Source organism: Furipterus horrens, unplaced genomic scaffold, assembly GCF_987537825.1.
Source record: "Furipterus horrens unplaced genomic scaffold, mFurHor1.1.pri manual_scaffold_5, whole genome shotgun sequence".
Lineage (NCBI taxonomy): Eukaryota > Metazoa > Chordata > Mammalia > Chiroptera > Furipteridae > Furipterus > Furipterus horrens.
Genome location: NW_028327175.1, coordinates 24,678,338 through 24,691,425, shown reverse-complemented (window position 1 = coordinate 24,691,425; position 13,088 = coordinate 24,678,338). Strand labels below are relative to the sequence as shown.

Below are 13,088 nucleotides of genomic sequence, written 5' to 3'. Positions count from 1 at the left end.
CTTCATGTCAAACCCAAGAGTTAAATATTTAAGTCTACTCTACAAACTGGTAGAAGCTGTCAGAGATTCATCAAGAATATGTCAATAATCTAACTGTAGGCAAATGAGGACGTTTGATAACATTTGAGAAGTTGCTGCCTTACCTCAATACAGATATCCACTTGCTCCATGTGTCTAATGCACATAAAACCTGAGGTAGGGGTGGTAAAAACTATGCAGATTAACATATTTTTAAGTCTGTTTCCAAGGGTAATTTAAAATGAAGCCCAAAGAAAGAGCTTATTTGCCAGCATTGGATGTAACTGGCGTGTATGTGTGTGTGTCTATTTTTTTGCTAAGTCTCCTGAATGTCTATAACACATATGGGTAGACATAAAGCACTGTATGAGAACGCTTCAGAATCATGACAAAGAATTTAATCTATGGAAGTGAGCCACCCTTAGCTAATGTGGTAAAGCTCGTATTCAAAGTACAGTAGTCCCTCTCTATATCATGGTTCACTTATTGCGGCCTCACTGCATCGCGGGATTTTTAAAAATATATTTAATTATTTATCGTGGATTTTTCGCTGTATCACAGGATTTTGCGGTACTCTGTACATATGTTGTTAAAGTTACGTAGGTTTAAGAGTGTAGAATATGTTTAAGAACATAAGTAATGTTTATAAAAGTGTGGAAAAGGTTAATAAGGGAGCGGGAAAGGTTAATAAGGGACTGGGAATGGTTTATAATTGTGTGGGAAGGGTTTCTAAAGCCTTAAAATATATATAAATACTAAAATAAATTTAAGGTTCCTACTTCGTGGATTTTCACCTATCGCGGGGGGGCGGGAGGGGGTCTAGAACGTAATACCCACGATAAGTGAGGGCATACTGTAATGAAATCCTATCAGTATATTCAAAGGATTCTTATTCTAAAAAGCTTTATGTGCTTATAGCATGCAGGTGGGAAGTTTATCAGAAAGCTATCCTGATCCCTTGATCTTGAATATACCAGAAGAGAATGTTCCATTTAAATCAAAATTTTCAGATGGGCTCTCTTGCTGCCTACCAGAACTTACAGCAAATATAGACAATTCTCATAAAATAAACTGACAAGATGGGCTACTTCAAAGCCAATGGTCAGTTGGAACCGTTCTGATTGCTGGATGTAAAATGGAAATCAGTATGGTGGCTCCTCAAAAAAATTAAAGAGAGAATTACTATATGATCCAGCAATTCCACTTCTGAGTATATACCCAAAATAATTAAAGTAGGGACAGAAAAAGATATTTGTATATCCATGGTCATAGCAATATTATTTACAATATCCAAAAGGTGGAGGTAGCCCAAATGGCTATTGATGAATGAACAAACAAAATGTGGTACATGCATACAACGGAATATTTATCAGCCTGAAAAAGGACATTCTGACACATGCTACAACATGGATGAACTCTGAAGACATTATATGAACTGAAATAAACCAGTCACAAAAAGACAAATACTGTGTGATCCCACTTGTACGCAGTCCCCAGAGTAAATTCGTAGACACAGAAAGTAGAAAGATGGGTGTCAGGGACTGAGGGGAGGGGTATGGGGAGTTAGTGTTTAATGGGGACAGAGTTTCAGTTTCACAAGATGAAAAGAATCCTGAAGAGGCACAACAAGGTGAATATCCTTCATGCCACTGAAGTATGTATGTAAACATGGTTAAGACGATAAATTTTACATTCTGCATACAATACTACAATTCACAAAAGACAACAATCCTCTCTACTCACCATTGCATCCATGAAAGGGAAGGCAGCAAGATACAGAAAGGCCCTTCTCGTTTTGTTCCCCACGGACTCATCCACATGGTGCAGTTTATTGATAATGTAGTAGCCTAGGTCACTATAAGCTGCAAAGGGTCCAAAAAACATACATGGTGATATTTAGAGAGAGTTATCTTTATATGTTTTTTCTCTCAAAAGTTTAAAAACGATTTTAAATGTTCTCTCTCTATAGAGAACATATACATATATATATTAAAATAAAAAATTTTAGCAAAAAGAAGAAAACCATCTACAATCCCATCCTTTTACCCAGAGGGGGTCACCATGAATACTCTGGCCTCTAATTGCCCAGTTCTTTGATGAGGGTGTGTGTGATGGCCATGTGTGGGGTATGCATGTGTGTTTTAACAGAAAACGTGATGTGATCATACTTACATATACTCCTTTGTAAACCATGAGTACCTTTCATGACATGCTTTCACATTTTAATTGTTGCACTGAATTCCTTTCTCTAGGTTTACTTAATATCAACTTACTCAGTCTCCTATTATTGTACATTTAAGTGGTTTCTTCATTATTTTGATATTATAAAAAGCTTGCTGGATAGGTTTGAAGCTAAATGTTTACACATATTCTTAATCATTTACTAAGAGAAAATGCCTAGCTATTACTATGCCTTTCAGTAAAAATGTTATAGCTAGCTTTTTGCTATTTGCTATTCATTTTGTTTTATTTGGGTCAGGGAGGGTAACAACTTTGGGCATAGCCATGCCCAGTGGAAAAGGGTATCTCTGAGGTGCTCTTGAAGCCCCTCTGACATCAGGATTTGTGACCAGGGTGTGACTGGAACATAACGAGCACCTAACCAGTATGAGCTGAATGTACATGCTGGTGCCAAATAGACACACAGGGAAGAAAGACAAAGGTCTCCCTCATGTGTTAGGGAGGCACTTTGAGGGATAGTATTAGCAAAGATGAAATAAAATAGCAAGTTTTTTCTACCTCACTGACACACGTTCAGACTTCATAGGAAGATGACCATCTCTGTGTTTTTCATAGAGCCTTAATAGTAGTGCCCTGCGGTTTTCATTCTTTTATAAATATGAGCGTTTATGTACTTGACAAACCATAGAAGCTGCTTCGAAACCAGAAAGGAGCTAGAAAACATAGTCTCACCTCACAAGAAGCAATAAGACCCCTCTCACCACTGCAAAGCTTGGAAGATGACTTGTTACCACGTTAACTGGTAAGAATAAATGGCTCTCCATCCTTTGTCAGGATTAAGTCTTGAATTATGGGATTTGAGTGAGGTCTTCAGGATGCTATCAAGGATATTTAAATGCACAAATGGGAATCCCACTAGGGGCAGAGGTGCAAGTAAGTGATTTCAGGGGTGGAGGCAGAGAGGGCTAAGATGGGCAGAGAGCAAGGAAGGTGGGGAGGCAAATGCAGGATAGGGCCAAGTCCTCCAAGGAGAGGTGGAGGGGAAATCCTTAAGGTGAGCTGCCAGGTGAGCAAAGGTGTCAGGTGTGGAATGTGGCGGGGCCTGCAGGGCCACTGAGGCAACGAGAAGATGCATTCAGGAGCAGAGGTGACATGTGGCAGAAAGAGGAAAGATGTGGGAAGGTAGGAGTAGTTACAGGCAAGGGACAAGGAGGGAAGGAGGCAGCTGTGATGTCCGTGTTTGGCCCAGAAGGCAAACAAATGAAAGTGGGTAAGAGAAGGCTTGACCTGGACTCAGACCTGAGATATGCTGACAGAATCACAAAGGAACATGACGATGTGACTTTATCATACACACTGTTTACTTGAGGTGCTGGACATTGGGCATTTTGTTTTGGAGTTCATTGTTGCTGCTGTTTATCTGTACGTTCATTTTCACTCAGTCAGGTGATGTTCACTGGGCTGGGACCTGCCAGGAGATGGTGCTGCTCCTGCCCACACCACTGCCCAACCCTGGCGGACGCTGCTGGCCATAAACTAGGCAGTCATGTTGGCGAGCAGAGTAGTGCAATGCCAAGTGCAAGGGCCCAGGGCCGGCTATGAATAGCTCAGGAGCTAAGCCTCCCTCGTAAAGGTTACAGTGCATATCAAACTCCAGCTGAGTGGACTTGACTGCATAGGCAAAGCTGGGGAGCACAAAATCGGTGAAAGGCTGTGACCTAGAGGGTAATGTTATGGGCTAAACTGTCCTCTTCAAATTCTTATTGGAATCCTAGCCCCTGGTCCTCAGAACTATGACCTGATTTGGCAACAGGGCCACTGCAGATATAATTAGTTACGATGAGCTCATACTGGAGTAGTGGGCTCCCAATCCAGTATGATTGGTGTCCTTCAAATTTGGATACAGAGAGAGACACACATGAGAGGATCGCCAGGAGAACGTGAAGAGGGAGAACAGGTGATGCCTACACAAACCACGGAAGGCACAGGTGCCAGCCAGCCACCAGAAGCTGGAGGGGCAGGGGAGGGCTGGGACAGATTTGCCTTCCTGGCCTCAGAAGGAACCAACTCAGCCAGCACCTTGATTTTCTGGCCTCCAGACCTCGGAGACAGCATGTTTCTGCAGTTTGAGCTGCCCTGTCTGCGCTACTGTGTTAGAACAGCACTCACAAATGCATTCAGGCCGCTTTGGAGAAAGGGAGAGAGAATTATTTCCTTGTGAGACTCAGGGCAGTGGCAAGAAAGAAGGGATCTACCCTTGAGAGGGGTCCTATTGTTTGCTGTGTGGCCTGGGAGGGTGGAGATCAATAGAAATAAGCTTCTCTACCCTTTGTAAATATACTTACTCATGTTAGAGTAATTTAACTAAAACAGCAAAAACAGTGCCTTTCTGCAGAGCAATGAAGGGAACATTTAAAGCTTAAGAGGGATGGGTGAGGATCCCAGCCCAGCTTTCTGACTCTGCCACAACGTTCCTCTCACCCCTGCTTCTTTCAGCCTTTAGCTGGGCTGGGCTCCTTCAGTGTCCCTAGGTCCCAGGGTAATTAGGGACCTAAAGGTCCAAAGCTGCCTTTGCTTCTCTTTTCTTCTTTTCCTCTTTTAGGTGCTAGAAAAATTCGGAGGCCAAGGAAAGCTTTTTCTACTGTTTTTTTTTCTTCCTTCCTTCTACTCCTCCTCTACACGGCAGAGGAGTCTGATCTTAAAAGTACAAAGGTTGTTTCCACCCTTGGAGCCGGGAATATAAAATCTCAGCAGCTGTTTTTCACCCCATCCCCCCTTCCCTCCCTCCTTCCTATCCTGTGCCCTGGTGCTGATTCTGGCTGGTGCTGTTGGCTCAGGGTACTTTGTTTAAAGGGCTTTGCAGAGTCCCTAATTACCAGGCTAGCTGCTTTGACACCATCTAATAACCTTCAACTTCTATCAATTGCCTTACCAAGACCGTTCCGAAACAGCTTGTATTCCTTATGAAGAGCAGAGCATTGAAAAGAAAAATTCAATAAGGTTTTTAAACAAATGTAAATGGATTTCCAGCCAGGGCTGTAGTAAGAGGACACTGACCTGACCTACTTACAGGTGACAGTTTTGACCCCACCCAGATAAGAAGAAACCAGAGGGGCCATTCCAATCCTTAGCTCCTCTGACCTCAGCCTGCCAGGGTCATGGACTGTTTCCAGAATCAGTGGTTCTCAAACTTGTTCATCCAGTAGTTACCAGCACTTGTTGCAAAATGCCACAAAATATTAGTATCAACCAAACCAAGTCTATATACCTGTGTTTTCCCATGGGAATCGAGGAGTGAGCCCTCCTCTCATTTTAATAACAGGAGAGTATGTATATTTCCAAGAGGCAAAATTGAGAACTCTTTCCTAATTCAAATCCCCAAGTGCCCATGCTCGAAGTTCTCAGTATTGATTAGCCCACTACGTTCTGTTGATAGGCTTTCCAGAGGGGCCAGTACCTTCACCCTTGTGTTTCTAGAATATAATTTCCAAAGCATGTATTTGCATGGCTGATATTTAAATCACTTTAACAAAGATGGTGGAATGACTTCTATGCGTCAGGCACAGTGCCAAAGAACCAGCGGTGAGGAGCCTGGTCACCTGCCTCAGGGCCGGGTCAAAGACATATGATAGGCTTTTCTGTAATCTGCACAGTGCAGCCTTTGTCTGGAAGATGTGCCCAAGCTTAGGAGAGATAGCATAAACCTATATACAAAGTAAGTCAAGTTAATGTGAAATACGAAGACAAGAACAAAAATTCCATCTCACGGGTATCAAGACTTGGAAGAGCGGGTTTTGTAATGACTTACTGTATAATATCTGCTTTTCTCTAGAGAACATGCCTTGGTTATGTCTGAATTCCCAGGATCTAGCCCAGTGTTTGCCACATAGGAGGTACTCAATACATACTGATTGAATAAATGCATAAATCCATAACCCCCAAAGAGGTTCAGGCTGATTGCAAAAATGTCCCAGCAGAAGCCATGTAGGACAGCCTACTCTCAGTTGACAGGCCCCCAGTGAGCCCACCAAGATCAGCAGAGCCTTGTCCTGACTGCCAGCTAACCACAGAGGCATGAGCACAGCCTTACCCAAAAGAACCACCCAGCCCACCCATGGTCTGGTGAGCAAGAATATGTGCTTGTGTTTTGAATCACTGAGTACAGGGGTGGTTTGTTACATAATGATAAATTGTGAGACTATATTGAAACTGGCTGTTCATTCTTAGCACCCTTGTTAGTTTAAATTGTAACTATTCGCACTTTACAGGGTTGCTTTATGATCCATGAATAATGGAGAAGTTTGTTGACAAGGGAAGACTGAGAAACAGAACCACTCCAGAAATAACTTTAAATGTTCACTGCAATAGTGTTGTTCCTTTGTGCTCTGCTGACTGCCCAGGCTGTTTTGGGACTGGGAAGGGACCTTATAGGTCACTGTTGAGAACAAATGTATAAAGGAATAAGAAATCCACAGTGCTGGTTTCTACATCTATGTGAATTAGAGGGTAAGGCAATACTAATTCCATGCAGGTAAAATTAATTTGAACCCAAATGGAACTAAATACAAGGTCAGCAGGTTTCCTCTCTTTACAGGTTGAGAGAGAAATAGGATAATACCTGCACCTTGCTCACAGGCCTAAATCAAGGTCAGGCAATGGCAAACCCCATGCACTGCAATTTACAAAACTGTGTCTCATAGGTGAGTCCATGACAGGAGCAATGACTGCAATATAGCTTAAAAAGGGGCAGTTATTGACAAGTGTTCCACAGAGGACAAAACCAAAAAGCCAAAACTACTCCAAAACCTCCTGCCATTTGGTATCTAGAGCCAGGCTATGGGCATGTAGGGAATGAACATGAACTCCTGGGCCGGTGGATCTTCTAATCTTCAAATCTGTCAGTCCAACGTAATTCCCAGTGCCTTCTCGTGTGGCTTACTGCAGAGGGTTTTGGGATTGGGGGGTTCTTGGATACATTTTTTTTAGAGCCATCTTTCCCTCTCAATCTCCACCACACATTCCTGGGGAAGGGCCTGTGGGGTTAGTGGGATCTGCTCTAGCCATGTCTGGGAACCCATGACCCTGGCAAACTCTCTCAAGGAGGGGAGACTGCCTGGCTCACTGGTGGGGCCCAAAAAGAAAAAAAAAATTAGAAAAAATGAACATGAAACGCAAGGAAGAAAAATTCTTCAACTACTGCAAATGTAATGAAAAGGACCTAGTATTAGGCAAACACAGTGACAGAACTTTTGATGCTCTTTGGTCTGAGCCTATCGCTAATGTCCTACTGTGACCTGTTGGCTGATGCTCAGGGATGACACAGAGTGAGGGGAAGGAGCTGTATCTGAAACCGGTTTTTCAAAGTTGAAGATGCTTACATTTGAAATCCCTTCTAACTGATCCTCCAGCAATTGGTAAATAATTAGTAGACACTGAAAAGTATGAAGTGTCAAAGTTCATCTAGATTGAGAGAAAAATCTAAGGTAGAGAAGTTTATGCTGGGGACCAGGATTTCTCCAATGACTGAAAGCATCGTGGAACACACAATCTTTGTAAAAAATAATCTCAGAGTACCTAACCAAGGCACTAGTTTGTAACCAAGGAGATTAAGCAGAATGATAAAATGCATCTAACTTTTCTAAGTATTACAAATTTCTTTAGGGGCCTTGAGGTTATAAAGAAGCAAAAAGTAGATTATATAGGTCTTTCTTGCCCAAAGCTGTATTAAACATTATTATATGAATGCAAGAATAAATCTGCTTTATTCAACATGGTTGTCTCTGACATGTCATAAAAAATGCCCACTGGTGTCAAAGGATCTCTATGCTACTCAGATACAGCCATAGAGCTCACTGCATAATGCCCAGCCTGCCCATTTCCTCTTCCTGCTTGGCACTTCCCTGGTGCCCTTCCCATTCTCTCCTCCTCTCTCTCCCTTCTGCTATCTGGGCTGCTTAGTGAGCTCTTCTGTAGTACCAGGCTCCATACTTCCCTTACCTGGTTACCTGCTCCAACCCTAGTTCAGGGTGCCTCTCATATACAACACTGACCTCTTTCTCACTTTATTTCCCCAAATTTATAAATGCATGACTACCACGTGCCTCCCACACCCTGTCCTCGCCAAGAGCTCCTTCCCTCTTGTTCACTCATCATCACTCTGCTATCGCAGTCCGGGGGTGATTTTTAACTCTCCCTACTTTAACTTTGGTTTACCCTTACCATGTCTCCAAAGCTCTCACTGGCTGCAAACAGCTTTTGCCAGTGTTCTTCTGGAAATCGGTGCTAAACATGCATATTCCCCCACGGACTGCATCTGCTCAAGGACAGGGTGAGTCTGGCCACCGTATCTTTTGTACCTGTCTCACCTCTGTTCCCAGCTTTTGTTCAGCAGGACCTGGAATAACATGCACTTACTGTTTGTTCAATAGATCATGTTGGATCACTGATAGCACAGATGGGGATTAGATTATTTTAAAAGTGAGTTCAACAAAGGGTAATTCTTACTCCTCTTTAGTCAAAGCAGGAAAATCAGCTCTGTTAATACAAGTGGTATATCTCTTTACATATTCACATTGATAGTATCATAAGGGAAAAATGGATGAATTTTATCGGTGCTTGAGAATATCTCAAAAAGAAAACTCTAAAGATTTTAAATGCACAGGAGGCATCATGCTGGGAAAAGTAACTAATGTTGTAAAGAATAAAATGAACAAAAGATCAAGTAGGAAACAACGCAAAAAGAAACCAAGAAGAGTTGTTCGTTAAACTGAAAAAATGCAGAATGTCAGGATGTTGTTAAAATCATGAGCCATGTAAGAGGCAAGAAGAGCCACCATTTGGAATTTTATATCGCTGTCACAAAATATTAATTTAGAGCACTGGGTCAGATTCTCAACTCTATTTTGTATCAAAGACAAGGGACAAATTAAAGAGAGTTGTGCTGAAATTCATGCATTCAGAGCCAGTTAAGAGATGACCCACTCACTCCATGAGGCCTTTCCGAACCAGCCCCTTAGAGAAGGACTCCCCTCCTGCATGCTCCCACATGTCCTCTATGAAGGCCATTGAAAAGTTGTAAGAGCTTGGTTAAAAAATAAATTCAGTAAGGCGATGGGGAAATAGCACCCAAAAGGGAAAGTTTAAGACAATCAGGCTAGTTTCACCCGAACAAAAGAATATAGAGAGGTTAAGTTTCAACCCTGGATTCCTCTGGTTCATATTTCTACTCTGTGAGCTAAGCATGGTGAGTTTGTGATATACAGACGGCTTCTTATGCTTCTTGCTGGCCCCTCAGGGGCTGTGCGTGAATGGAGGAGCTATCCATTTCAATATTAGTCCAAGCAAGTATCATTAGAAAGACAGCCTGAGAGCACACAATGGCTTCTCAAGTCAAATATGTTTGGATTATTTGCCTCTCTGTTTTCTCTATGTCCTTGTTCCTCTGTCACAAGCACAGCCATCCAAGAGGTGATTATTAAAGGAGAATGGAAGTAGCTGTTTTCAGCATTACTAAGATGTGAGAATGGGGTTAAGTGTCACATAAAGTAGAGTTTGAATGGGGAGGATGTTTATCAATGGCAGAAACATAGTTTTGGAAGAGGCTGGGGATGGCAACAATGCAACATGCTGTCTGGAGCCTGTGGTCAAGTGAACAGGAAACAAAAAATGAACAAGACCCGGGTATAGAGAAGCTAAGAGGATTACTAAAAATAGAAGGGGAAGGGAAGGTGAGGCAAAGATGCTCGATGCAGCAGAAGGCAGAAGGCAGGAGTGATTAAAGATTTAGGCAGAAAACTGAAATGAGGCCAACAAACTAGAAGAGGGCAAATCATTAAAATCTGAGTTCGGAGTGTTCAGAAGAAACTGATAAGCGCTTTCTCAGCAATTGCAGAAAGCATCTGTTTGGTGGAAGGAAAAGTGCTATAATTGTAAAAATATTAAGTGAAAAAAAATGATTGCTAAACATATCTGGGATGTAGAAGGAGTTTGGTTCAAATTTAAGATTTATGATTCTATTTTAAAATTGAAAAACTTAGATTTAATTTGGAAAATGACTCTGATGTTTTTCTCAATGATCACATGCTCCTCACAAGTATTTCAGTAACACAGGACACCCAGCCTTTCTCTTCCACATTTACTGACAGCTACTAATAAGCCATTCAACCATGACCAAGACAGAGTGTTAGATTTATTTAGAAATCCAAATAAGAAGACTAGTAACAAAAGGAAACTAATTTACCTGTTTAGATAAAAAGTTATTTAGACCTAGTTTATGTCATGTATGGAATTTTCTCAAATACCTATAATCATGAAAATGGCCCAGATCAAATCTAGCTGCAGAAGTTTACTTCAAAAACAGTCCACAAGTTTGTAGTTATGGCATAAGTTGGGGAGAGAAAGGCATCTCCTCTTAACCTCATGCCCTGAAGCTCTGAGCCCAAATTAAATGGTGACTATCAACACTTGGGCTGAACATTTGGTCTAAGAGGAGCATCCTCTCATCTACACTATTCTTAGCACAAAAGTCTATGCTACATTAAAAAGGCAAACCACAAAGACCCAGTCCATTTACTTTCAGATTCACAGTTATGTGAAGAAACATGAGCTGCCATCTGAATACACTGTAAATGGGTTAGGTTAGTCTTCTGCCTCCTGTCTTCAATACGGTTCTCCTACAACCAGTGCTGGTCTGAAGGTACCCAATGCAATTAGGAGGCTCATTCACAGGTTCTGGGCAATTGAGTTCAACAAATGTGCCATTCCATTTTTACGCCAGGTAAGCTGAGTTGTTTTAAAGCCAAGACATTCTGAAATTATGGCCTTGGGGTTTTATCACCAGCGAGAAGGCAGCAGAAGTAGAACTCTGGCCCTAAAGAGAAGTGCTTTTCCAAGGTCTTGGTAAAACTGTAGGCTAGTTACTATATGTATGATATAGCTTCCTTGTTGTTTCATGGAAAGAATGTTACGCCAAGAGTTTTTAGCCTTGTCTCCAAACAAAACAGAATAGTGAGGCCCTATAGGAGGCGCTAATTTTGATACATAAACCACTCTTTCATTCGTTCTCCCTACTGACAAGCATTAATTTTAAATAACATCCTTATATTTTAATGCTTAAGATTAAGAGAGCATACAATAAAGAATGTCTCTAACAAATCAGCTGCTATTTTGTTGACCTAACTGAACTTTAATCCTAGATTGCGTCACCTGTTAATGAAAGCACTCCCTCTCTGTCAAAGCATTTGGGAATCAGAGAAATACAACTCCAGCTTCCCAGAGAAAACACATTTTCTCTTCTTGAGCGAGAAGCACCAACTCCATTCCTTCCCACTCTTGAAATTCGCACAAGAAAGGTTTCATTATTACTGAAGAAATCACTCATCACAATAAATACTCTTCAAGAAATTAAAAGGAAATTGAGAAATTACCGAAGTGGCGTGCCAGCAGCTTACCTATGAGGGTGTGAAAGATGGCAGCGATGGCGCCGGCCACCACCATGCACAGGACAGCTTTGGTTCTGTCCCGCTTGCTGTTCACAAACACCAGGCCCACATTTTTAAAGTCACTCATGGGACCTGTGAAGAACTTCATGAGCGAATAGGCCAGCCCGTAGCTGGCCAGCATCTCCACTGCATCCTCTTTGACAGCCGCAATCCCCCTGTTCAAGGCCTGTGAGGGGAAGAGACAACCATGAACAGCATTAGCAATCTCTGCTCATCTCCGGGGAACCGCACGTTAAAAAAGAACGCTCAACAGATCACGTTTCTATGGAAACGCTAAGCAGCTTATGTGGTAAATCTCACTGTAATTTCATAAAAGTTATTAGTTTGCATTTTCATCCATATTAGCTTCAGTTTGAAATAGCTTCCTGTCGGGGAGATGCCTGTCTGTTAATGTCAGAAAAAAACCCCCATGAGTATTTTATGTTAATATCAGAAAATAATTCTAAGAAGGTTTGGTTAAAAGCTTAACACGTTAAATGTTATTTGTAGGCTGAGTCTATAGAACAGCAATAGGCATTCGGGAAATGAGTCAACCACTTTAGATAAAGTGGGCAATCATTTATTTATTTATTTCTTTAATGAAGGGGTGTGTGTGCACATGCATGCACATGAACATAACCTGAAATGGTGTGTATGCATTACGTAGGTTTCCTCCAAAGCCTAAAGTGAGTTTTATGCTATGAAAAAAAGTATTGAAGAAATTTATTATGCCATCAATGGATGCTATTCACCTGATTCTTACTGTATGTTAACTTGAAATATATTCCTAAGTTCTGTGCAGATAAATATGGAAAGAAAACCTTTTCTCAAATATACTGTTTTTAAATAATGCTTGCTCAAGAAGATGCAGTCGTAGAATGCTGTGATTACATTAACCATCCTCCATGAGGGACCCTCTGGGGTACCAATGGCCTGGTCAGGATGGCATTTCCAAACTCACTTTCCCACTGACTAGACAAATCAATTACACTGGAGACGGTGGGAATGGATGTCCAAGTGGAGAGCCTTTTATTTTAAAAATGTCTCCAGAATATTGTCTCTGTCTTTAGGAGCAGACAACTGAGTGAGCAGAAGAATCAGCTTCCTGTAGAGTTACAAAGTTTTAAAAATAGATGTTACATTTTTGAGTAATTTTAGGTTCACAACAAAATAAAGCAGAAAGTAGTTTCCATACAGCCCCTGCTCAGACACACACAGAGCGTCCCCCACTATCAACATCCCCCAACAGAGTGGGACATTTGTTACAATCAATGGACCTACAATGATGCGTCATTATCACCCAAAGTCCATAGTTTACAGTGGGGTTCACGCTTGATGTTGTGTATTCTAGGGGTTTTGACAAATATGTTATTACATGTCTCCACCATTTGTTATAGAGTTGAACATTCT

The 13,088-nt window shown here is 41.6% G+C and overlaps 1 protein-coding gene across 2 annotated transcripts in view; it reads right to left on the bottom strand.

Moving 5' to 3' along the window:
* Positions 1-13,088, bottom strand: part of ANKH (ANKH inorganic pyrophosphate transport regulator) — a 119,083-nt gene that overhangs the window by 34,732 nt on the left and 71,263 nt on the right. For both annotated transcript variants that reach the window (XM_090276215.1, XM_090276216.1), the window contains exons 2-3: positions 11,649-11,865; positions 1,762-1,880 (exon numbers count right to left, since the gene is read on the bottom strand). In XM_090276215.1, the coding sequence (XP_090132341.1) occupies positions 1,762-1,880; positions 11,649-11,865 (336 nt within the window). The remainder of the gene's footprint in view (positions 1-1,761; positions 1,881-11,648; positions 11,866-13,088) is intronic.